The sequence below is a fragment of the Pipistrellus kuhlii genome, unplaced genomic scaffold (assembly GCF_014108245.1).
Source record: "Pipistrellus kuhlii isolate mPipKuh1 unplaced genomic scaffold, mPipKuh1.p scaffold_m20_p_9, whole genome shotgun sequence".
Taxonomy (NCBI): Eukaryota; Metazoa; Chordata; class Mammalia; order Chiroptera; family Vespertilionidae; genus Pipistrellus; species Pipistrellus kuhlii.
Genome location: NW_023425595.1, coordinates 33,498,118 through 33,523,901, shown reverse-complemented (window position 1 = coordinate 33,523,901; position 25,784 = coordinate 33,498,118). Strand labels below are relative to the sequence as shown.

Sequence of the window (25,784 nt, the reverse complement as noted above, 5' to 3'; positions counted from 1 at the left end):
GACTGATTTTTCCTCACTTTAATTGTTCAGAGTCACTACAATAGCCAAGGATGTAATTATCTAAAAGCCAGGCTTAAAGGCTGACAACTTTCTGGAAGACATTCAAACTGTGGTGTGAATGCTGCTTCCTTTCAGCTCTGGGAAATGTGCTCCTCTCCCTGCAATGCTCAGCATTATTTATCAGGACCAAAGTAATCTATTTTGGGACTGCATCCACAAATACCCCTCCTCCCAGTGAGCAAATGAAGAGCAGCTCCAGCTCTGGAGCAAATGGAAGAGGAGGGCAGTCAAGCTAGTGAATGAATGAATGAGGACACAGCTGCCTCAGTGGAATATAAAAATACTTGTCCCAGGAGCTCGGGAGCCAAGAACTGGAAAGATTTCACAGCTACCAAAAGAGCAAAGTCAGGGGGAAAACCTTATAGTTCAACAGAGGCCCAGTCCACGAATTTTCGTGCACTCAGTGGGGGTGGAGAGGGTGGTCCCTCAGCCTGGCCTGCACCCGCTTGCAGTCCGAGAGCCCTCAGGGGTCTAAGCCACAGTCTGGCCTCCCTCTGCGGGAGGCAACCAGTGGGCCAATCAGGGGACAGCACCGGCTGGTAAGCAGCCAGCCCTGCCCCCCTGTCATCCCTTCTCAGTCACTGACGCCATCCCCTCCCTTTGCCTGCTGGCACCCGCCTTGGTTGGCCTGGCATCATTTCACTCGCCGGCCCCACCCCCTCGCCAACAAGTCTTTCTGTAGTTCAGTTGTTTTGCATATTTGGCTTTTATTCTATAGGACTAGAGCACATGTGTCAAACACAAGGCCCTCGGGCCAAATCCGTCCCGCCAGGCCTTGCAATGTGGCCCGCACCGCGCTGTCATCACTGCACTCCGCTGCGTTTCCATTACAATGACAGTTTATGACTGTTCAGTAAACCATTCGGCCCGCGATTTAGGCTGGATTTTAGATTTTGGCCCCTTCTCTGATTGAGTTCGACACCCTTAGACTAGAGTCCCAGTGCACGAAATCTGTGAAGGGGGGGCTTTAGCCCAGCCTGCACCCTCTCCAATCTGGGACCCCTCAGGACATCCAACTACTGGTTTAGGTCCTACTGCACATCCCTCTTGCAATCCGGGACCTATGGCTCCTAACTGCTCACCTGCCTGCCTGCCTGATCGCTCCCTAACCACTCTGCCTGCCTGCTGCCCCTAACTGCTCCCCTGCCTGCCTGATTCCCCTAACTGCTCTGCCCTACCAGCCTGATCGCTGTAACTGCTCTCCCCTGCCAGCCTGGTCGCACCTAATTGCCTCTGCCTCAGCCTGCCTACATGGCTTTGTCTGGAAGGACATTCAGAAGGTTGTCTGGAAGATGTCCAATGTAATTAGCATATTACCCTCTTATTAGTATAGATGAGCAGCCTTAGACACCAGAGCCTCAGGGTGGGTGGTGCCAGCAGTGGGTCAGAGGCCCATGAAGAAACAACTGAGAGGTGTTTTATGAAGATTAACAGAATATATTTGTATATTAACAAATGTTATTTAAAAGAGCATTTTTACTACTACTTATTGAGTACATCCTTTGTGCTCAGCACCCTACACATATTATTTCAATTAATGTTTACACCAAAGATAAAGTAATTATTAAGATATTTGTCTGTTTTGCCGAAACCTGTTCGGCTCAGTGGATTGAGCGTTGGTCTGCGGACTGAAAGGTCCCAGGTTCGATTCCGGTCAAGGGCATGTACATTGGTTGCGGGCACATCCCCAGTAGGGAGTGTGCAGGAGGCAGCTGGTCGATGTTTCTCTCTCATCGACGTTTCTAGCTCTCTATCCCTCTCCTTTCCTCTCTGTGGAAAATCAATAAAATATATTTAAAAAAAAAAAAAAAAGATAATTGTCTGTTTTATAGAGGAAAATACAGAGGCTTAGGTTCAATCGCTCAAAGTTATAAACTTGGTCAGAGGTGCCAAGAATTCAACCCAAGCCTGACTGAATCCAAAGCCCATGATTGACATCCTGTTTTATTCCAGTAAAGCTGGGCTTCTCACTCATCTAACATTTGAGATTATTATAAGCTAAAAATGTCTTAGGGTCCCAAAGAAAGGGAGTTTGAAGTACTATTCTTAGCTCTGTCAAGTATTGGGTCGGCAACTAAGTAATTGCGGATTTTTTAAAGAAAATCAAAGACAATTTTTTTATGGAACTAAATAACTTTATTCTGTAATGTATTGCCCATTTTGATCAATGACCTTTTGCCATCTTTCAGGCAGCATCATAATCCCACGTTCAAAAAACTTCTGGTTTTTATTAGCAAAAAACTGAATCAGGTACGATTTGACATCATCATCATTATTGAAATTTTTACCATTCAAGGAGTTTTGTAAAGATCGAAACAAAAAGTAATCAGGCCGAGACCGGTTTGGCTCAATGGATAGAGCGTCGGCTTGGGGACTGAAGGGCCCGGGTTCGATTCCGGTCAAGGGCATGTACCTTGGTTGCGGGCATATCCCCAGTAGGGGGTGTGCAAGAGGCAGCTGATCGATGACTCTCTCTCATCGATGTTTCTAACTCTCTATCTCTCTCCCTTCCTCTCTGTACAAAATCAATAAAATATATTTAAAAAAAAAAAAAAAAAAAAAAAAGTAATCAGATGGTGCAAGGTCAGGACTATATGGTGGATGTGGCAAAACATCCCAACCAAGCTCCATTAATTTTTGCCGAGTGACCAAAGATGTGTGTGGCCTTGCATTGTCATGATGGAATACAACACCTTTTCGATTTGTCAATTCGGGCCGCTTTTCTTCAACTGCATTGTTTAATTTCGTTAGTTGTTCAATGTAGACATCAGAATTGATCGTTTTGTTGGGTGGTAAGAGTTCAAAGTAGACAATTCCTTTGTAATCCCACCAAACTGATAACAAAACCTTCTTTTGATGAATATCAGCTTTTGATGTTGTTTGAGTTGGTTCACCTGGCCTGCTCCACGATCTTTTCCGCTTGATATTGTTGTAAACAACCCATTTTTCATCGCCAGTTATCAGTCGTTTTAAAAATGGATCATTTTCATTACGTTTATTTAGCAAATCGCAGCTGCTAATGCGTTGCGTTAACTGTGATTCTTTCAGTTCGTGAGGAACCCATGTATCGAGTTTTTGAACATAGCCAAGTTGTTTTAAGTGATTTTCAATGCATGTATATGATACATGAAGCTTCTCTGCAATCTCACGTGTTGTACTGTGACAGTTCGAATTGATTATTGCTTTGATTAGGGCGTCATCAACTTAAACTGGACGACCAGAGCGTTTTTCATCTTTGAGTGAAAAATCACCAGAACGAAATTTGGCAAACCAATTTTGACACTGCCGTTCTTTTAAGGCTTCGTCACCATAAACAGCACATAACTTTTTATGAGCTTGGGATGCTTTTTTCCCTTTGCGGAAATAAAGAAGCAAAATATGACGAAAATGTTCCTTTTGATTTTCCATTTTTAAATGAACGCCAAACGAAAACTACAAAACAGATCAAAAAACTTTTTTTTACTGATTAACAGCTGAATAGCCAACTATCAAATAACAAAATGTGTTTTACATTTGTACTACGTCTGCAAACCTAAAAATTCAACTGAAGCCATGTATGTGTGAAACCCGCAATTACTTAGCTGCCGACCCAATAGATACCAGGTAATGTCAACATTTATTCAATCACTTATTCATTCAATATTTATCAGGTACCAACTGTAGATGAATACATATAGACATGAAGATAATACAGTTGCTTATCTTTAAATATTTCTAGTGAGGATGGCAGATGTACAAATTATTTATTATATTGCAATGTGAGCTCAGTATGATGGACTGTATAGGTCACAAAAAAAGGAAAGATTGACAACTGGGAAGGTCAAAGAAAGCTTTCATTCTTCATTTCAAAGATTATTACCAAAGTAGGGAGATGTGAAATACTCATAAAAGGAAAGGCAGTGGGGTCTTAGGTGAAAATCTAGGCTATTGTCTCAGTACTGTCGTTTAAAAGGCTATTGTCCTATAAGCAAGTTCATTCATTCAAAACATTTGAGAACCTATTATGTACCAGTCAGTGCCAGTCACGTCCATATCCTCATCTCGTACCTGCTAGGATCATCTTATATTATGAAGATAAATTATGCAGATGAAGCCATTTATTAATTATAGAATAATGTCAACATTCCTACTTGTATAGTCCTTCATACCTTACAAAGTAGTCTTACATTATCTTCTATAATCTTCTATAATCTCTTCTATAAACAACAATTTCATATAGTGGGCATCACGATACGCATTTTACAGATGTGAACCTGAAGCAGAGAGAGGTCAAATAACCTGCCTAAGGTCATACAACTAGCAAGAGAGAGAATCCCACTGGTTTTCTTTGTAACTGTCAAGTATTAACTAACACTCCCAGCCAGGCTGAGACAAGGATGGTCATAATACTGCACATGATTAAGTGTCAAAACATAATAATTAGGTGTCAGAAAATAAACAGGCACGTTAGCTGGAGTAATCAGAAACATTTTGTGGAAAAGATGAGGTGAATTGGGCCTGAAGGATGGAGCATTTGGGTAGGTGGTGAGGGCACTTCAAGTGAGAAGACTCCACAAGATCAAGGATTAGGAATCAAGCATTTGGCAAGTAAAGGACAAAGCAGCGGGCAGATGAAATAGTCTACGAAGGAGTCTGGAAGGGGCAGAGGCATCAGACTATATGCCCTTAAGTGATGGCCTAAGGACAGATTTCCATGGGCTCGCCTGGAATGGTCAGAAACACATTCCTTGAAAAATGATCCCTTCCTTTCAGCACTCCTCAGAATCAAGGCAAATAGAGCAGGAGCATGGAGTCACCAATCTGACTGTCTTTAACTACAGAAGTTTGAAACTTTCTGATTTTTTTTCTATTCTCCTTTTACTAGATCTGGCCCAATTCACACAATTTGGCTAAAGTGAACAACAGCGAGTTATTTCACACAGAATGAAGTGAGGCTTGGGCCCTTAAGGAAACAAAGCCAGAGAAATTCAGGGGCTGCCCCAATATAATTAATTACTAGTAGACACACAAGCAGCAATGAGCATGCTAATCTGTGCATCATGGAAATATAGTCTCCACGATTAATACCTAAAATGAAAATGTTGACATAAATTACTGAAAAATAAGTTATTATTCTGAGAAGCATGATACAACTGCAAGAGCACAACTGAAATCTGTTCGATCTGTTAAGAGGACGAGGGAAGAAGGCTAAGGAATGCCTTTATAGTGGTTCATATGGTTTTACTGCAGTCACTTAGGGTCTCATAAGTCAACATGCGTTTTATCATCACCCTCCCCTTACCGCCAAGTGGCCTCCCATCCCAGTCAGTTCAACAAGTCAAAAACGAAAAAAATTCTGGAACATGATGGATTCATACAAAACTAAAATGACCTGCTCTACGTCATACTGGGACCTATCCTGATGTGGTAACCCCCATGGGGGGGGAACCTTCTCTTTTCGGGCCGCGGGGCGGCGAGGGTGGAATAGCGCGGCGCGCAGAATCGCGCGGCCGAGCGCACCCGGAGCGGAGAGGCGGGAGCGCCACGCTCTGATTACAAGGCGCCGCGCGGGCTGCCGGGAAGCGCCTCGCTTTCGCCATTTTCCGTACCCGGATGTCCGCAGAGGCGGCGATAGTCCGGGCCACCTCCCAGCCTTGCTCTCCCCACCGCCTCCCCCGCGCTCGGCGTGCGTGGGACCCACGTTACCTTCCCCAGAGTTCCGTTCATCCTTTGCAGCTGCGGCCTGTTCCTGTGCAAAAGGAAGATCAGCTCAAGCTGCTGCAGCCCCCGCGCGGCTCACAACGCAGACGGGCGGGCCCGGATCGGGTCCCGTAACGATATCCGACCGAGACTCACTCAGGCCCCGCCGCACCTTGGTTCCGGCGGCTTCTGAGACTCGATATCCAGAAATCCTCCGCAGACTCCGCCCTCCCTACAGCTCAAGTGTCACCTTCACCGCTTTCTCCGCGCAGATTTAATTGCTCTCTCTTGTCGCCCAGATATGTGGCACACAATTCTGCTGTTTTTTCTACCATGCTTTTATTGCTTCTGTCTCTTTCCCATATTTGTTTCTGAGTTCCTCAAGGACTGGGATTCTGTCTGATTAATTCATTCAGGCGCCTAGCACAGGACATGGAGAGCAGACTTCTAACCTCTGTTTAAAAGCTTATTAATTCTCTCCACCACCAAAATAAATAAATAAAAATAAGAGCTGATTAATCCTAAGTAAGCTTTTCTGACATTCACTTGCCTTGTATCCCTGAAAGGGTACCTCTGTTGATTACATCAATGTGCCAATATGCCAAGACTGCTGGTTTGATCCCCGTCAGGTCATGTCCAACAATCAACCAGTGAATGCATAAATAAGTGGAAAAACAAATCAATGTTTCTTTCTCCCTCTCTAAAAAATAATAATAGTTGATAATAACTATTCTTTAGAACAGTGTTTCCCAAACTTTTGACATATGTGTACCCCTTATATAATTTTCGTAATGCTGAGTACCCCTCGTTAAAAAAAAAAAATGAAAAAAAATGGATGTATTAGGCACAGCTAAGCACCGTTCAGTGCATATCCCCACCAAACTCTTCCCGTACCCCTGGGGGTATACGTACCACACTTTGGAAACACTGCTTTAGAATAACCACTATGGGCAATGCATTATGCTAGGTACTTAACTGTGAGTTTACCTCTTCAGATGGCCTCTTAGAAACTCTGCCTCAGTTTACCTACATAGCCCTTTGTAGCTCAGAATTTAAGCATAGGAAGGATTGATAAAGCAATAGGATAAAAAATCTTGGCAAGGTTTCTGACAAACCAAGCTCCTTATCGCTGAAGCCCCAATCATACCGGTTTTTACACCTTGCTAAGAACAACAATAACAACAAAAACAGTAGTAGCAGCAGCAATAATAAAAATAAAAGCAACAATAAAAATAACTGCAAATTTGTTATTTCACTTGATGTTCACCTTTTTTTTCACTTGATATGGCCTTTATGTGACCAAGTACTCCCTTCATACACAGTTTTTGTATCTATGATTGGAAATCTCCATTGCTTATAACTGTTTATGACTTGGTCTCCCTACTGATCTCTATGAGTCACTTTAAAATATATATATTTGCCTGAGTCACTTTGGCTCAGTGGATAGAACATGGGGCAGCAGACTGAAGGGTCCCAGGTTTGATTCTGGTCAAGTTCAAGAGCATGTACCTTGTTTGCAAGCTCAATCCCTAGTTCTGGTCAGCAAGTAATTGATGTGTCTCTCTCACATTGATGTTTCTCTCTCTGTCTCTCTTCCTCCCTTCCACTATCTCTATAAAAAATCGGAAACATATTCTCAGATGAGGAATAACAAAAACAGTATATATTTAAGGTACCTAATATGATGATTTGATATACATAGTGGAATGATTATTACAATTAAGCTGGTTAAAATATCAACTTCTTACATAGTTACCTATTTTGTGTGTGATGAGATCACCTAAAATCTAGTCTTAGCATTTCTGGTATTTAATACAGCATTTTTAACTAGAGTCATCATGCTGTACATTAGATCTCTAGACTTAATTCATCCTATCTAACTGGAACTTCATAACCTTTGAACAACATTTCCTATTCTCCCCCTCACCCCTCACCCCACACCAAGCCCTGATAACCACCATTCTATACTTTGCTTCTGTGAATTTGACTATTTTAGATTCTACATATAAATGAGATCATGGAGCATTTGTCTTTCTATGCATGGCTTATTTCACTTAGCATGAGGTCCTCCAGGTTCATCCATGTTGTTGCAAATGACAGGTTTTTCTTTTTTTAAATTTAAAGAATAGATTATTGATATTTAGAGAGAGAGGAGGGAGAAGAGAGGAATATCAGCTGCCTCCTGCATGCCACAATCCAGGCATGTATCCCAACCAGGAATCAAAACAGCAATCCCTTGGTGATGTCCAACCAACTGAACCACAATGGCTGGGCTGGTTTTCCTTTTTAAAGGCTAGTATAATCTCCCATTTTTATATCCTACACCTATATAAGGAGGTAATATGCAAATTGTCCATCACTCCAACACCCAAGATGGCCGCCCCATGTGGTCAAAGATTGCCACCCCCATGAGGACACAAGATGGCCACCACAAGATTCCTGGCAGGGGAGCGCAGTTAGGGGTGACCAAGTTGGTAGGGCCTGCAGGGGAGGGCAGTTGGGGGAGACCAGGCCAGCAGGGGAGGGCAGTTAGAGGCAATTGGGCCAGCAGGGGAGCAGTTAGGTGTCATCAGGCTGGCAGGCAGAAGTGGTTAGGGGCAATCAGGCGGGCAGGCAGGTGAGTGGTTGGGAGCCAGCAGTCCTGGATGTGAAAGGGATCTCATGCCGAAACCGGTTTGGCTCAGTGGATAGAGCATCGGCTTGGGGACTGAAGGGTCCTGGGTTCGATTCCAGTCAAGGGCATGTACCTTGGTTGTGGGCATATCCCCAGTGGGGGGTGTGCAAGAGGCAGCTGATCGATGACTCTCTCTCATTGATGTTTCTAGCTCTCTGTCTCTCTCCCTTCCTCTCTGTACAAAATCAATAAAATATATTTAAAAAAGAAAGAAAGAAAGAAAGAAAGAAAGAAAGAAAGAAAGAAAGAAAGAAAGAAAGAAAGAAAGAAAGGGATCTCATATTGCAAAGGGTGCAGGCTAGGTTGAGGACACACCTCTCCCCCCACCCCATGTACAAATTTTATGCACCAGGCCTCTAGTATACTTTATATATGATATATTTTATACTGCTGTCCATAACAGCTATACTAATTTACATAACTACCAACAGGGTTCCCTTTTCTCCACATTCTTGCCAATACGTATTAAATGTTACCTTTCCTCTCACATCCACTTCATAGGAATGATGCAATCCCTCCACACTGTAACTTGCACAGCACATTATTCATGCCTTCAACGCAGTGTCTTGTAACTATTTGTTTACATAAACCTTATGAAACTTCATCATAAGTATTAGGGGATAGGTATGTTTCCTCACTTTGTAGATGAAGGGAAGAAGATAGATGGCTTGCCTAAACTTAAACTGGTACATAACAAATACAAGGCCACACAAGAGATTTTTAGCTCTGGAAGTCCCTTCTTATGGTCAACAACACCAAAAAAACAAATTAGAAGCTCTGAGATTCTTCCATTGCCAACTCTAAGCCTCAAACCAACATTCTGTGAACTGGCACTTACAGCAGCACACACAAATTTGGGTCATAAGCAGCTTTCCTGAGGAATTGACAATGAAATCAGCCTTTCCTATATAAGAATGGTTAAGAATGGTAGCTAAATGCCCAGAAGCACCAGCTTCTTCAGTCCTGTAAACTTCTCCTCCCCCTCTAGGCAGATGTCTCCCAATCTTTGTTCATTCATCTTTGTACAGAAACTGATATTCTTTTTTAAATAATTGATTTTTTTCTATTTTACTTTTTTATATATTTTAAATTCTTTATTGTAAGTATTATATTTGTCTCCTCTCCCCCCTTGACCTCTCCCAGACCACCCCCGCCCCCCAGCTCAGGCCTTCACCCCTCCCCCCATTGTCTGTGTCCATTGGTTATGCTTATATACATGCATACAAGTCCTTTGGTTGATCCCTTACCCACCACCCCACTCTCCCCTGTCTTCCCTCTGTTTGACCAGAAGCCGGTATTTTTAAAGGAGTATTCTTCCCTTTTCTTTGTATTCCCAGCATTTGGCACAGGCCATAGAACATAATGAAGCACCAATAAATGTTGAATGAAATAATGAATAAGTGAATATATAAAAGTTTCTAGATGTTATTATGGACTTTACATTTTTCCAAGATCCTGCACCACATATAAAAGCATGGAGGAACTCTGCCTTTCCAGTTTTATTTTTACAAGCCGGCCTTCTTTAAAAATTCTCTTAAAAAAACACCTGCTTCAGTCCTCTGCGCAACCACATCAGAGAAAGCCTTAGGGAACAAGAGAGAATAAAGGGAGGACCTTTAAAGGAATATGTTTGATCTCAAGTTAAACTTCCTTTAAAGTAATGCTTCTGTGGTACCTATTATAAAAAGTTCCCCAAGGGTGACACAATAGCTCTCATTTATGGCTTAAGTGAAAACATATGTATTAAGCTAACTCCGATTGAAAACTATTTTAGCTTCAGTAGGATTTTTCTGCTTTTTTTTTTTTTTTTGATGGTTTTAGTACAAAGAAAACCATACTTAAAAGAAAAAAGAAAAAAATGATACAAGGCCATAGGTGGAAGAGAGCTGGCATCCTAGGAAAAGTCAGAAAGGGATGGTGCTGACTCCCAGACTTTCCCAGGAGTTTTCTGCTTGTGCAGGGAAGGCTGAGGGAGTGGGGATTACCTAGCCCTGGAGAGAAGGAGAAAGGGTGATGAAAGAAGCTGCAAGAGGAAAGCTCAAGTGGTTAGTGAGATCATAGAAGCCTGTAAGGAGGGAGGGAGAAATTGCACTCACCAAGCAGCAAGGTGTACAGCTCAGTTGAGAATCTTTCTAGAAGTCCAGAACCCATGTTCAGGTTCCTGGGAGAAGACCTACCACACAAAGATCCTCCAGCATGAGGGCACTGAATCCTTGGGCACCTGAGAGGTTATCTTCTCCCCCTTGTTCTCCCCCTTTAATAGTGTACACCACCTTTTATAGCTTACGGCATGACGCAACGTAAAAACTTTTCTAATGAACTAGGAAGAATCCTTTGTGGTTGTTGCTGCCCAAGCTCCAGATATCACAAGTGTATTGAAAATCAGAAACTGAGATATCACAGGTGTATTGAAAAATAGAAACAGAGCCCGGCCTGTGTGGCTCAATGGTTGAGAGTCAACCCATGAACCAAAAGGTCATTGTCAATTCCCAGTCAGGGCAGGCTTGATCCCCAATAAGGGCAGGAAGGCAGGAGGGCAGGAAGCTGTTGATGGATGTTTCTCTCTCGTTGATATTTCTATCTCTCTATCCCTCACCCTTCCTCTCTCTCTAAAAATCAATAAAAACACTTTTTAAAAAATAATAGCAGAAAATCCTTAATTTCATTCTAACAAACTAGTGTAGTCCTCCTGCCTGGCAGTCTGAGATTAGGAGACCCAGGTGCAGATTTTACAAAATCATTGGCCTCCTCCAATTTTGAAATAAATTCCTCAGAAAATAGGAATACCTCGTTAACCTAGGGAAATAGGAGCTTCTAACCTTCATTTTCAACTATCCTGTCTTTATTTGAATGCCTCCTCCTTTTAAAAAAATATTTTTTTTTGTTGATTTCAGAGAGGAAGAGATATAGGAACATCAACGATGAGAGAGAATCATTGACCCACTGCTTCCTGCATGCCCCATACTGGGGACCAATCTTGCAACCTAAACATATACCCTGACTGGGAATCGGCTCAACCACTGAGCCACACCAGCTGGGTGAATCCCTCCTCCTCTTTACCTTCGCATTTACTTCCCAAAGTCCACTTTCACTGTCTTCATCTGAGCTATTGTGCTGGCTTCCAATTCATCGACCAGCCTTTAGTCTCATTCATACTCTGGTTTATTTCCAAAGGTAGCCTTCCTGAAGCTCGTATCATGAAGATCATGTTTTTTTGTTTTTTTTTTTAATTAATTTATTATTTTTTACATATTTTAATGATTTCTTTTGAAGATCATGTTTTAAAACCAAAATAGATCAACAACAAACAAACAAATAAATAAAGCCCTAGCCAGTTTTGCTCGGTGGGCCGTGGACTGAAGGGTCCTGGCTTAGATTCTGGTCCAGAGCACATACCTTAGTTGCAGGCTCCCTGCCCCAGTGGGGAGCAGGTGGGAGGCAACCAATCATTGTGTCTTTCTCGCATCGGTGTTTCTCTCTGTCTCGCCCTCTCCCTTCCACTCTCTTTAAAAATCAATGGGAAAAATATCCTTGAGTAAGGATTAAAAAATAAAAACACAAACAAATAAATGAAACAAAAAATAGATAAAAACAAAGCAAAGACTTCAATAGCTAGTCGGCCCTCCAGTTTAACAACACTTCTTATCTTGGCATTTATCTCCAATTTAACATTCCAGCCACTCCTACTTATATACCATTTGCTTCTACACCGATAGCTCTGTTCACCATCTTTTCCTACACCTCCCTTCTGGACTTTTAATTTGTATTATAGTTATTTGCAGATGTGTTTCTCTGATCACCAGGACATGCTCCTGATTTTAGAATCCTTGTCTGATTCAGCATTGTGTTTCTCTCAGCATCTTTATAGCATGGACATAGAGGAAGCACCAGAAATATTTGTGGATGAACACTGGACTTGCTGAAGAACACTAACACTTTGCACCCAAGGTTTACTAATCAAATGGTTCTCATGATGAGCTTCTATTTGAATCTCTGAGAGCCTCCTTTTAAAAAAAGAAAAATGTGTCGAAATCGGTTTGGCTCAGTGGATAGAGCATCAGCCTGCGGACTGAAAGGTCCCGGTTTCGATTCCGGTCAAGGGCATGTACATTGGTTGCAGGCACATCCCCAGTAGGGGGTTTGCAAGAGGCAGCTGATTGATGATTCTCTCTCATCGATGTTTCGAACTCTCTATCCCTCTCTCTTCCTCTCTGTAAAAAATCAATAAAATATATTTAAAAAGAAAAAGAAAAATATACTGTAAAAATGTGGATAAGACCAAAAAGTAAAATAAAACAAAACAAAAAATCCATACCAGCCAAAGACAATCAGGATATTAACATTTCCTTGTATTTCTCCTTTTAAAAATAGTATTTTAAAAATGGTTTCAATATAGACTGCTTCCAATTTTAGAGGCATTTTTGTTTCTAGTATATTCTGATATAAACTATCCTCTAGTTTATTAAAATGCATTGCAAATATCATTTTATAGCCGCACAATATTCTATTATAAAGATGTACCATTGGATCCTAAGTTTTTTACTTTTAATGTTACAGATTATACTAAATTTTCATGTTAATATTACTTTCTTATGATAGCTATCAGGAGAAGTAGAATTAGTTCTATATAGACTAATTTCGAGGCTATTGGCATATTTTACCAAATAGCTATATTTACTTGTTTCTTGTTTTACCACACCTTCATAATAATTGAATTTTAATATATTTGAAAACTTTCCACATTTGGCAAGTAAAAAATTGCATATCAAAAATATTTGCAAATTTGGTAGTTTATAAGTTTCAGTTTTCATTTTCATTTTCTGTTGATTGAACCTTTCCCCATATTTATCCAATTGTATTTCCTTTATGAATTGCCTGATCATATCCATTACCTACTTATCCTTTTGAGTCTCAGGGAAAGAACACCACACTGGAGTTTAAGAAATCTGGGCTCAAGTCCCACCACTACCATTATTTGGATGAGTTGGACCATTCATTTCTTCTCTTTAGGGCTCAGCATCCAAATCTGTACAATGAGGGTGATGGACTGAGAGCTCTCAGATCAAAGCAAAGGCCCAGTGGACTAGGCTATCATCCAGAACTCTGCCTTCTGTTCTAATTAGATTAGCTCCCCATTTTATCCTATAGAATAAAAGCCTACTGATGAACAAGAACAGCATTGATCAGACTGTCAGACCTCAGAGGGAAGGTAGAGGAGTGTGGGGATAAGGGAGAGAGATCAACCAAAGGACTTGTATGCATGCATATGAGCCTAACCAGTGGTCATGGACAACGGGGGGGGGGGGGGGGGGGGGGGGGGATGCTTGGGGAGGGGTTTGGGATGGGAATGGGGAGATGATGACAAATATGTGATACCTTAATCAATAAAGTAATTTAAAAAAATAAAAGCCTAATATGAAAATGGACTGAATGGCAGAACAGCCAGTGGAACTACTGGTCGCTATGACACACATTGACCACCAGGGGGCACATACTCAACACAGGAGCTGCCCCCAGCCCACAGGCCCCAGGCAAGCCAAGGCAGGTGCCAGTGGGGTGACCCCCCCATCACCCCACCAGTTGCCCCCAAAGAGGGAGGCAACCGGCAGGGGCAAGGCTGACTGGAGAGCAGGCCAGTGACACCCCCCCACCCCCATGGCTCCACTGGTCGCCTTGGCAGGGGGGTGGGACCAGTGAGCAGTCAGTGCCAGACCGGCCAAGGCGAGTGCCAGCGGGGGGTGGGGGTGGGGCAGATCACCCCACTGGTCACCCCACACATTGGCCCTGATCACCAGGCAGGCCTAGGGACCCTACCCATGCACAAATTTTGTGCATCAGGCCTCTAATGTATCTATAATTTCTAAGGCCCTTTCATTTCTCATGGTCTTAGATGCTGTTATTCTGCCATAAATAGACAGTAACTCAGTTAGATAACATTTTATTATTTCCATTTTACAGATGAGGAAACTAAGGCTCAATCCAAGTGAACATATTATTTTTCAAGTCTGGATAAGAGGAAGCCAGACCTTCTAACTCTATTGTGGTCCATAGCCCCTTCTTGAGTCCAGAATCATCCTCTCTTTTCTTCTTCTTCTTCTTCTTCTTCTTCTTCTTCTTCTTCTTCTTCTTCTTCTTTTTCTTTTTCTTCTTCTTCTTCTTCTTCTTCTTCTTTTTCTTCTTCTTCTTCTTCTTCTTCTTCTTCTTCTTCTTCTTCTTCTTCTTCAAATATATTTTATTGATTTTTACAGAGAGGAAGAGAGAGGGATAGAGAGTTTGAAACATCGATGAGAATCATTGATCAGCTGCCTCTTGCACACCCCCTACTGGGGATGTACCCACCACCAAGGTACATGCCCTTGACCGAAATCAAACATGGGACCTTTCAGTCCGCAGGCTGATGCTCTATCCACTGAGTCAAACTGATTTCGGCCACCCTCTCTTCTTGTATCCTATCTCTTTCTGAATCTGGACTGCTCAGAATTTAACGGTCCTCCAGCATGTATATCCTAACAATGAAATACTCAAACAAATCTCCAACCTAAATCACTTGAAATAATTCTGTTCTTTCCAAGCCAAAGAGACAAATTATTCAGAGTAAAACAGAAGTTACCCTGAGTTAATAATGCTATCATGGCATAAGAAGTGGTCATATGGACCTAGGAAAGTTACTATATCACTTGGCTTTTGCCATATCTCCTCTCCCAATTATCTGAATTATGTTGATTCTTTAAAAGTTTCAAAACAGCCCTGGTTCTGATACACCAGTGTTGTAGGTCTGATTCCTGGTCAGGACACATATAAGAATCAAATAACCCTGCCTGCGTGGCTCAGGGATTGAGCATCGACCTATGAACCAGGAGGTCACAGTTAGATTCCTGGTCAGGGCATCTGCTAGGGTTGTAGTCTCAATCCCCCAATAGGGGGCATGCAGGAGGTAGCTGATCAGTGATTCTCATCATTATTGTTTCTATCTCTCCCTTGCTCTCCCTTCCTCTCTGAAATAAAAAAAAAATACATATTTTAAAGAAAGAATCAACCAATGAATGCATAATGAGTAGAACAACAAATTGATGTTTCTCTCTCTCTAAAATAAAAAATAAGAGATTTTTTGTTTCAAAACTTTCTTTTTTAAAAATTTATGCCATCCAGTAATAATAACAAAATACACTGTCAAATCTTTATTGTTGAAAGTGTTACATATGTTCCCTCCTCCCCCCGCCCCCCATTTACTCCTTCCAGCCCACTGCTGCCCCAGGCCTTCACCACCCTATTGACTGTGTCCATGGGTTATGCATGTATGCATACAAGTTCTTTGGTTGATCTCTTCTCATACACCAGTGCCTTCTTTTTTCTAAAAACACTTGCATAGCTGAAACCAGTTTGGCTCAGTGGTAGAGTGTCGGTCTAAGGACTGAAAGGTCCCATGTTCGATTCCAGTCAAAGGCATGTACATTGGTTGCGGGCACATTCCCGGTAGGTGGTATGCAAGAGGCAGCTGGTCATTGTTTCTCTCTCATCGACTTTTCTCTAGCTCTCTATCTCTCTCCTTTCCTCTCTGTAAAAAAATCAATAAAATATTAAAAAACAAACAAAAAAACACACACTTGCATAAACATTTTCCCAGTTGTTCTTCAACACAATCTTATGAAGCAATCAAAGAAGGACTTAAAATACTCATCACAAGATGAGGAAATTAAGATTCAGAGAGTTGAAGTGACTTTCTCAACATCTCACCTTTTAAAAGTAGAGCCAGGTTTTTAGTCTCCTAGACCAGTGCTCTTTTACCCAATTACCACCACTCAACATTACCTCATTTGATCACTGTTAGTTGGATAGCCCTATACAGGCCAATTTATCATTATTATAAAACCCCTGAGTAGTCAGTCCATTTACCGTCCATGGTTTCGTGGGAGAGACCCAAAGAGACCAATAAATAAGTGAATAGATCTATACAAAATCCCTATCAAATAAATAAGTGAACAGATCTATATAAAATCCCCCCTTCCCTGCCCCACTTTTACTTAGAAATGGTAGTGCAAGACAAACAGCATTTAGATTCCTAGTAAAGCTCCTACCTAGGAAGAAGTTAGGGCTGGAGGCCGGACACAAAAAAAAACTTATTTTTAAAAAAACAAACTTATTTCTTGACCCGTGGGTAAAGACTTGTTATAGCCATTTTGATACAGGAGAGAGATTGACTAGAGCAAGTAAAAGGTGACATTCTAAATGTAAAGGACCCCACGCTTGAGACTGCCCTGATTGTTTATATTCGTGCATTTGGTGAGAGTTTGGACTTGTTTCTTCAGAGGTCCTACGACCCTCAAGATATTATGATTCTGGCTGAAACCGGTTTGGCTCAATGGATAGAGCATCGGCCTGGGGACTGAAGAGTCCCGGGTTCGGTTCCAGTCAGGGGCATGTACCTTGGTTGCCGGCATATCCCCAGTGGGGGGTGTGCAGGAGGCAGCTGATTGATGACTCTCTCTCATTGATGTTTCTAACTCTCTCTCTCTCCCTTCCTCTCTGTACAAAATCAATAAAATATATTTTAAAAAAAGATTATGATTCGGGGGGGGGCAATGTTAAAATATGTACACAGATAATAATTTAATAAAAAAAAAGATATTATGATTCTGAGTTTCTCAAAATTGTAATACTTTAGAATCTAGAACCCTAAGACTGTTAAGTCTGCAATGACTCTAAAATCTTGTAATTCTTGTGGAACAGCTTTCCAAAGGGAGGATGAAGTGGATTAGCCAGTTTTTACTCACCTCTTCTACTCTATCTGCCCCACCTTCAACGAGTTATTCACTTAAATTTCCAAGCGCTTAAATGCCAATGCCATTGGAAACAAAATAATGGCACATTCACCCATGGAATACTTTATAATATGCATAAAATTAAAATGACAGGAAAAATACTTAGCATGTAATAAAACAATGCAACCTTTTTTTTTTTTTTTTTACAGCATTGACCCAATGGTATTAAAATAAGAGAAAAATAAAAGAATGGCCAAAGGTAATCATGATTGCTTCTGGTTGACAGGATAATAAATCGCTTTCTATTTCATTTTCATTTTAATGCTTTCTAACTTTACCCTGATATTAATGCTCTTCCCAATTTTCTAAATTATGCATATGTTGTATAATCAGAAAGAAACTTTTCACGTTCAAACGTGTGAGGACACACACCAGTTTATCCCAGAGGAGAGGGAGGAGCCAGCTGAGCTGTGACTTGGGCTTTGCAGGGGGAGGAGGGATTCGCTCTGCTGGAGTTCAACCCGGAAGCGCTGACGGTGGCACCCTACGGGCAAAATCCAGCAAAGCTGGGAATTACGTGGCAGCTGCAACAAGCCAGCAAGGCAGGCGTCGTCCAGGCCACCCGCAACGCCCTCGGGCCCATGCACCTTCCTCCTATAAACCCCGCCCTCTGTCTATTCCCATTGGTCCGCTGGACCGAGTTTGGTCTGGAGGGGCCGCCCATCTCTCGCTGGCCTTTTCGAGAGTGGCTGCGTGCAAGAGGGTGGGGCCGGGCGTTTGCTTCCACCGCCCCAGGGCATCCTCCCAAGTCTTGGACTCAATGCAAGTTGTGGTTTGCTTCTAGGAGCCGGGCCTGTGTGACGTGTAGACGTCCTCTGCATGGCCTCCAATTCTCCGAAGGCCAGTGGGCTTTAGTTTTGGAGAGGTGATGTCATCACAAAACCTTTACAAGGTCCTAACGCCCAGCGTTAAGGTTTCAGAACCACTGAAAATCAGAGATCCTTAGAGACCAATAGAGTGACCATGTCATTCATTTTTCTAATTGGAACAACTTGGAGAGTCTAAGGGGATACTATCGATAAATATGATTGATCGGCACAACAGTCGGAAATGTGGCCTGTTCTGGAACTTTATAGCCACCCTACCTAGAAATCACCTGGTCTCTCTCAGGCCTAGCTCAGTTTCGCTTTTTTAAAAATTATGGTGAAATGTATATAACATGAAATTTTCTGTTTTAACCAGTTTAAGGGCACACTTCAATGGCATTACCTACTTTCACAATATTGCACAACCATCACCATTATAATTTCCAAACATTTTCATCCCAGGAATAATGCTCCTGTGAACATTTCTGTGCACATTTTTGTGTGGACATAATGTTTTCAATTCTCTTGGGTATATACCTAGAAGTGGAATTGCTGAGTCATATGACAACCATATGTTTAACATTGTGAGGAAAAAATTGATTTTCAAAGTGGTTGCACTATTTTGTATTTCCAACAGCATTGTCTGATGGTTCAAAGTGCTCTACCTATACGTTAATACTTGTTTTCCCCCCTGTTTTTATTTACTTGCTAGTGGCCTGGTCATGAAATTCATGCACGGGGTGGGGGTGTCCCTCAGCCTTGCCTGCACCCTCTCCAATCTGGGACCCCTCAGGGGATAACCCGCAGTAGGACATTCCTCTTACAATCCAGAACTGCTGGCTCCTAACCACTCGCCTGCCTGCCTGATTGCTCCTAACCGCTTTTTGCCTGCCAGCCTGATTGTCCCTAACTGCTCCCTTGCTGGCTTGATTGCCCCTGACCATCTCTGCCTTGGCCCCGCATCCGGGACCCAGGATTCCCTCCTCCAGATGACCACAGGCACCCAGGATCCAGGCTTCCCTCCCTCTGGTCAGCTATAGGCGCCCAGGCTGGCTGCAGCCACAAGGGATAGTGGGCAGGTGACTTCGCCTGGGCTGCAGCAGCAAGTGCTGGCAATTGGGTGGCTTCTTCGTCTACCAGACTGCAGCCAGTCGCAGGTGCTGGCACCTGGACTACAGGCAGGCACTCTTCCGTCTCCCCCAGGATGCAGTGTGGACAACTCCGGTTGGCTGTAGTCTGGAATCATGGGGCAGGTGGCTTCGTATTCCAGGCTGCAGACAGCCTCAGGTGCTGGTGCCTGACTTCTATGACTCCCACAGGCCCAGAGCAGGGAGCAGGGCTGCCATCATGTTTTCAGGTTAATTTGCATACTCACTCTGATTGGCTGGTAGCATAGCAGAGTGATGGTAATTTGTATGTTTCTCTTTTATTAATGTAGATTTATTTTTAATTCTTACCTGAGGATATTTTTCCATTGATTTTTAGAGAGAGTGGGAGAGAGAGGGAGAGACAGAGAGAAACATAGATGCATGCTCTCTGGCCAGGGCCTCTGCAAACGAGTATATACCCTTGACTGGACTGGAACCTGAGACCTTTCAGTTTGCAGGCCAATGCTCTATCCACTGAGCCAAACCGGCTAGAGCTCTGTGGGTTTTTTTTGTTTTGTTTTTTTTGTTTGTTTTTAATATATTTTATTGATTTTTTTTACAGAGAGGAAGGGAGAGGGATAGAGAATTAGAAACATCCATTGGAAAGAAACATCAATCAGCTGCCTCCTGTACACCCCCTACTGTGGATGTGCCTGCAACCAAGGTACATACCCTTGACCAGAATCAAACCTGGGACCTTTCAATCTGCAGACCGACGCTCTATCCAATGAGTCAAAAATGGTTTTACCAGGGCTGTATGTTTTTAATTATTAGCTATCCTAGTGAGTTTGAAGTAGTATCTTGTGGTTTTGATTTGTATTTTCCCTGTGATTAATTATGTTGAGTATTTTCTCATTTGGTTATTGGTCATTTATATGTCTTCTTCAGAGAAATGTCTATTTAATCCTATGTTTGTTTTTCATTGGGTTGTTTTTCTTTTTATTGTTGAGCTGTAAAAGTTCTTTATATATTCTGGATATTAGACTCCTATCAGATTTATGATTTGCAAATATTTTCTCCCATTCTGAGTGTTATCTTTTAACTTTCTTGATAGGATGTTTTGGTGTATAAAAGTTTTCATTTTTAATGCAATCCTTTTTTATTACTTTTGCTTTTGTGTCATATCTAAGGGACCATATCTAAGAGACCTAATCTAAGGTCGCAAAGATTTTCACTTATTTTTTTAAATGTATTTTATTGATTTTTCACAGAGAGGAAGGGAGAGGGATAGAAAGTTAGAAACATCAATGAGAGAGAAACATCGATCAGCTGCCTTTTGCACAGCCCCTGCTGGGGATGTGCCCGCAACCAAGATACATGCCCCTGACAGGAATCGAACCTGGGACTCCCTAGTTCACAGGCTGACGCTCTATCCACTGAGCCAAACCGGTTTCGGCACTTATGTTTTCTTTTAAAAATATTTTTTTAATTGATTTCAGAGAGGAAGGGAGAGAGAGAGAGAGATAAAAACATCAATGATGAGAGAATCATTGATTGGCTGCCTCCTGCACGCCCCTTTACTGGGGTTGATCATGCCCGCAACCCAGGCATGTGCCCTTGGCTGGAATTGAACCTGGGACAGTTTCATCTGCAGGCCAACTCTCTATCCATTGAGCCAAATCAGTGAGGGTATTCACTTACGTTTTCTTATAAGCATTTTCTAATTTTAGCTCTTTTATTTTTCCCCAGGGGAGAGCACAAACACAGTCCCTCACTACCACAAATTATGAAGTTGAGTTTCCCACGTTTAAGGAAATCATAGGGGTCAGCATATCCAGGGTGCAATGCATAAGACTGGCACTGGAAAAACCACCTCTGTAGTCACGGTATCTCCCCTGCCAGTAAGCATGATGTTGACAACAGATCTTGTCTCCTCGGGGTAACTCTTACTTGGCCATGATATATTGTATTATCTAATTTGCCCTGTGCTTTCTTCTTTGACTTGATTTTTTTTTTATGAGTGTGTTGTTAAATTTTGACTTATGTGTGGATTTCCCAAATTACCTTTCGTTATTGATTTCTGATTTCATTCTATTGTGGCTAGAGAACATACTTTTTAAGATATCAGTCCTTTTGAATGCACTGTGCCTTGTTTTATGGCCTAGGATATGGTCTATTCTGGAGAATATTCCATGTGCACTTGGGTTGTTAATGCATTTTTTTTTTTTTTTTATAATATATTTTATTGATTTTGTACAGAGAGGAAGGGAGAGAGATAGAGAGTCAGAAACATCGATGAGAGAGAGTCATCGATCAGCTGCCTCTTGCACACCCCCCACTGGGGATATGCCCGCAACCAAAGCACATGCCCTTGACCGGAATCGAACCCGGGACCCTTCAGTCCCCAAGCCGACGCTCTATCCATTGAGCCAAACCGGTCCTGGCTGTTAATGCATTTTGTTGTGATTAGATGGAGCAGCCTATAGATGTCAGGGCTAGTTAGTGTACAGTGTTGTTCCAGTCCTCTTTTCTTTTTTAATGATTATTCCCCCTATCTTCTGGCAGCACCTCACCCTCGTACTTGATTATGCTTGGTTATCTGAGTCCAGAGCCTCCATAGAGAGGAATAGGTTTATAGCTACTGTTTACATAGTCTTTGATAAAATTCCCTTGTTTTTGACCTCTTTCCTTACCCCCGCTTTTGTGGTACCCAGTGCTTCACATTCCTGCGCCTTTCTGGGGTTCTGCTTGGCTGATTGGCTTGCTTCTTTTTACTGTGCCCTTCAGTAAGCATTTTCTATACTCTATATAGTCAGTTACCACTGCTCTATCTTTGGCTCCAAACTTAAAATATTATGGTTCTGGGTTACATATATCAAAGACAGAGTTTCCTTTTTTATTTTTTATTCTTGTTTTGGAACAATTTCAGAAAAGGAAGGAGGCAGAAACATCTTTAATTTACCATCCTAAAACTGGAAGGTTGTTGAGTTTTTCTGAATAATGTGGTTTATCTCACTGGATAGTTTCAGCTACAAAATGCTGTAATGATTTTGATAGCTTTTTAAAAATGTTTTTAATTTATTGACATTTAAAGAAAGGGAGGGAGAGAGAGAGAGAGAAACATCAATTTATTGTTCTACTTATTTATGCATTCATTGCTTGCTTCTTGTATGTGTCCTGACTAGAAGTCGACCTGAAACCTAGGCATATTAGGATAATACTCTATCAAACCGAACTACCTGGCCAGGGCTTGATGTCTTTTGACTTTTATATAAAATAAAACTTTAGTCTCTTTGTGCTATCCAAAAATGTGAAGAAATATTCACAAAAAGATGCTTTCTCTTGGCCTCTTACACAAGTTACATTTTGGCTGTACTGTCTGTTGACGTTTTGGTGCAAACAGTATTGGCCTCACTTTTCTGTCCTAAGATGCTCTGTTCTTTACATAAACAGAAGTAGATGCAATTGTCCTTTTCTACTCAGAGAGTGATTATCTCTTAGGGGCAGGTGGAGGGATTCATTCTTCTGTACTTTTAGAGGAGACTTTATTATTTGTGGGGGATATAGTATGAGGAGAGGAGAGCTCCAGCAATGTGTCAGGTATTACACATTCTGGATGAGTATTAAAAAAAAAAGCAACCTCTTCCCTCACTGCAATTTCAAAGCCTGGAAGTCACACCCCACATTTAAGGCTCTGAGAAATCACATTATTCATAACAAGAAGTATGATTCACATGAAGAGAACAAAATGAAATGAACAAAAAATAGATTCTGTAGATCAAGCTTTAGCAAAAATATCTTTTGACTTAGCTTATAAATTGGCTATAGGAAAGATTTAAAAAAAATTGGCTATAATCACAGGAAGAACCATTCCTTCTCTTCCTCCTTGACTAAATAAACTTTATACTTCTCCCATGCCACATCCTTGTAGGTCAAGGTATTTGGAAAATGGCTTTTGCCATGAGTCTTCCCCCTTTTTTTTTTTTTTTTTCCTTCTAGTCCTTTAAAAAATGAAAGTTGCTTAAACATACCTTGTCTTACTTGTGCTCGTTTAATTGGTCACCTTGAATTATTGAGCATTTGTCATTTTTATGCTTTGTATATTAACCCACTATTATTTTTAGAATCAATGACTATAATAACCTGAATAGTGGGTTAGAAGGGTTTCACAGTGGATGGAATTTGAATTTTTGCCAAAGCTATTATTTGTTTCCAATATGAGCAATATCATTTCAGCACTTTTACCCAGACAGTTTTTCTCCTTTTATTGATTTACTGCCTCTCCAAGAGCAATACTTTTCTTTAAGGGAGTAGTAAAAAGAAAAAGGCAATTCCAGTTTGATAACTATTACTGAATTATTCACACACACACACACACGTGCATACACACACATGCACACACATACACCCACAGTATTGAGTGCCTAATGTTCAAGGAACTGTGCGAGGTGTTATTTTTTTTTATTCTTAATAGTTTATTGACTTTTAAAGAGAAAGGAAGGGAGAGGGAGAGAAAAAGAACATCATTGTGAGAGCACAACTGGATCGGCTGCCACCTGCACGCGGGAACCTCCTGGTGCATAGGACTCCCCAACCAACTGAGCCACACCAGCCAGGCATGTGCAAGGTGTTTTAAGAGATTGAAAGATGAGACTGTCATATGCTTTCCACTGCAAGTAACAATGACAAAGACATATTATGAAGACATTATTAAATATGAAGACATTTCTATTTTTTTAAATAAATTTTTATTGTTCATATTATTACAAATGTTCCTTCCCCCCCCTCCATTGCTCTCCTCCACCAGGTTCCCACCACACCCTCTGCCCTTTCCCCACCCCCCATTGTCCTCATCCATAGGTGCACAGTTTATGTTCAGTCTCTTCCCACATCCCCCTCTCCCCTTTTCCCCAAGAATCTTCAGTTCACTCCCCTTCCATACCTCTGATTCTATTATATTCAACAGTTAATATTGTTCATCAGATTTTTTTAAAAAAATTTCCTTGGTTTTTAGATTCACTTGTTGATAATTCTGTATTTGTTGTTCATAATTTTTATCTTTATTTACTTTCTCTTCTGAAAGAACCCCCTTCAGCAATTGATATAATTCTGGTTTGGTGTTGATGAACTCCTTTAGCTTTTTTTTATTAGTGAAGCTCTTTATCTGACCTTCGATTCTGAGTGATAACTTTGCTGGATAGATTATCTTTGGCTGTAGGTTCTTACTATTCATCACCTTGAATATTTCTTGCCATTCCTGTCTGGCCTTGGTTTCTGTTGAGATATCAGCTGACAATCGTATAGGTGCTCCTTTATAGGTAACTACCTGCTTTGCTCTTGCTGCTTTTAATATTCTCTCTTTGTCTTTTGCTCTTGGAATTTTTAAAAACATATTTTATTGATTTTTAACAGAGAGAAAGGGAGAGATAGAGAGCTAGAAACGTCGATGAGAGAGAAACATTGACCAGCTGCCTCTTGCACACCCCCTATGGGGGATGTGCCCGCAACCAAGGTACATGCCCTTGACCAGAATCGAACCTGGGACCTTTCAGTCCGCAGACCGACGCTCTACCACTGAGCCAAACCGGCTTCGGCTGCTCTTGGAATTTTAATTATTATGTGTCTTGGTGTAGTCTTCTTTGGATTCCTTTTGTTTGGAGTTCTGTGTGCTTCCTGGACTTGTAAGTCTAATTCTTTCACCAGGTGGGGAAAGTTTTCTGTCACTATTTCTTTCAGTATGTTTTCGATATCTTGCTCTCTCTCATCTTCTGGGACCCCCATAATTCTGATGTTGGTTTGCTTGAAGTTGTCCCAGAAGTTTCTTACATTATCTTCAATTTTCTGGATTCTCTTGCCTTCTAGCTTCTGTGGAGGAGTGTCTTCTGGCTCTTTATGTTCCAAATCTTTGACTTGATTCTTGCGATCTTCCATTCTGTTTTTAGGACTCTGTATAATATTTTTTATTTCAGACAATGTATTCTTTATTTCTTGTTGATCCCTTATCATTTCTTGTTGATTCCTTATTAATTCCAGTTGATCCCTTTTCATTTCCTCATAGATCTTATCGACCTTTTCTAGGAAATTCTTGAAAAACCTTATAAGCGTATATTTGAACTCTATATCCAGTTGCTTTTTGTCCTCCATTTCTTTCGTTTGTGATCTATTTTGTCTGGGCATTTTCGCAGTTTCCCTGATGGGGTGGGGTTTCAGGGTGCAGCCTACAGCCTTGGCTTCCGTCAGCCCTGCCCTATGTGGTTCCTGAGTTTCAGTAATTCCCAGGGTCCTTCAGTACTCGTTGCAAGCACCTCTGAGAGAAAGGTGCCCTAGATTTTCGCCTGCTACCAAACAGTCTAGGCTCTCCCTCAATGAGCCGAGTATTGGGGTTCAGTTCAGTTGGAAGTGGAGTTGGAGGTGGCGTTCAGAACAGTCTGGAGCCCCTGTCTCCTTCCTGCCAGGGCAATCCTGCGGCACAGCCAACCATCCCTTCTCTGCGCGCAATGTGTGCGCCTCTGAGACCTCCTTTCGCTGCTCCCCCGGGGTTCCGCCTTACAGCCCAGCTCCCTCTGTGTGAGCCTGGGTCCCTGGGGTCTGGCCTAGAACTGGGGTTCAGAGCAGTCGGAACTGGGGCCCAGCACAGTCAGAGCTTTTATCTCCTTCC

At 41.8% G+C, this 25,784-nt stretch overlaps 1 protein-coding gene and 1 non-coding gene across 3 annotated transcripts in view; both read right to left on the bottom strand.

The window, feature by feature from the left end:
• MRPL48 (mitochondrial ribosomal protein L48) overlaps nucleotides 1-6,101 on the bottom strand; it is a 38,852-nt gene extending 32,751 nt beyond the window's left edge. The window contains exon 1 of one of the 2 annotated variants that reach the window (XM_036426662.2): nucleotides 5,746-6,101. In XM_036426662.2, the coding sequence (XP_036282555.1) occupies nucleotides 5,746-5,766 (21 nt within the window). In that variant the 5' untranslated portion in view covers nucleotides 5,767-6,101. Of the gene's footprint in view, nucleotides 1-5,341; nucleotides 5,375-5,745 lie in introns of those variants that run through there. The other variant, XM_045578117.1, reaches the window with a different exon arrangement.
• Nucleotides 6,102-20,872: 14,771 nt separating this feature from the next.
• LOC118713864 lies at nucleotides 20,873-21,035 on the bottom strand. The gene has a single exon (XR_004986423.1). It is a non-coding gene; the product is annotated as a U1 spliceosomal RNA (small nuclear RNA).
• Between the last annotated feature and the right edge of the window lie 4,749 nt (nucleotides 21,036-25,784).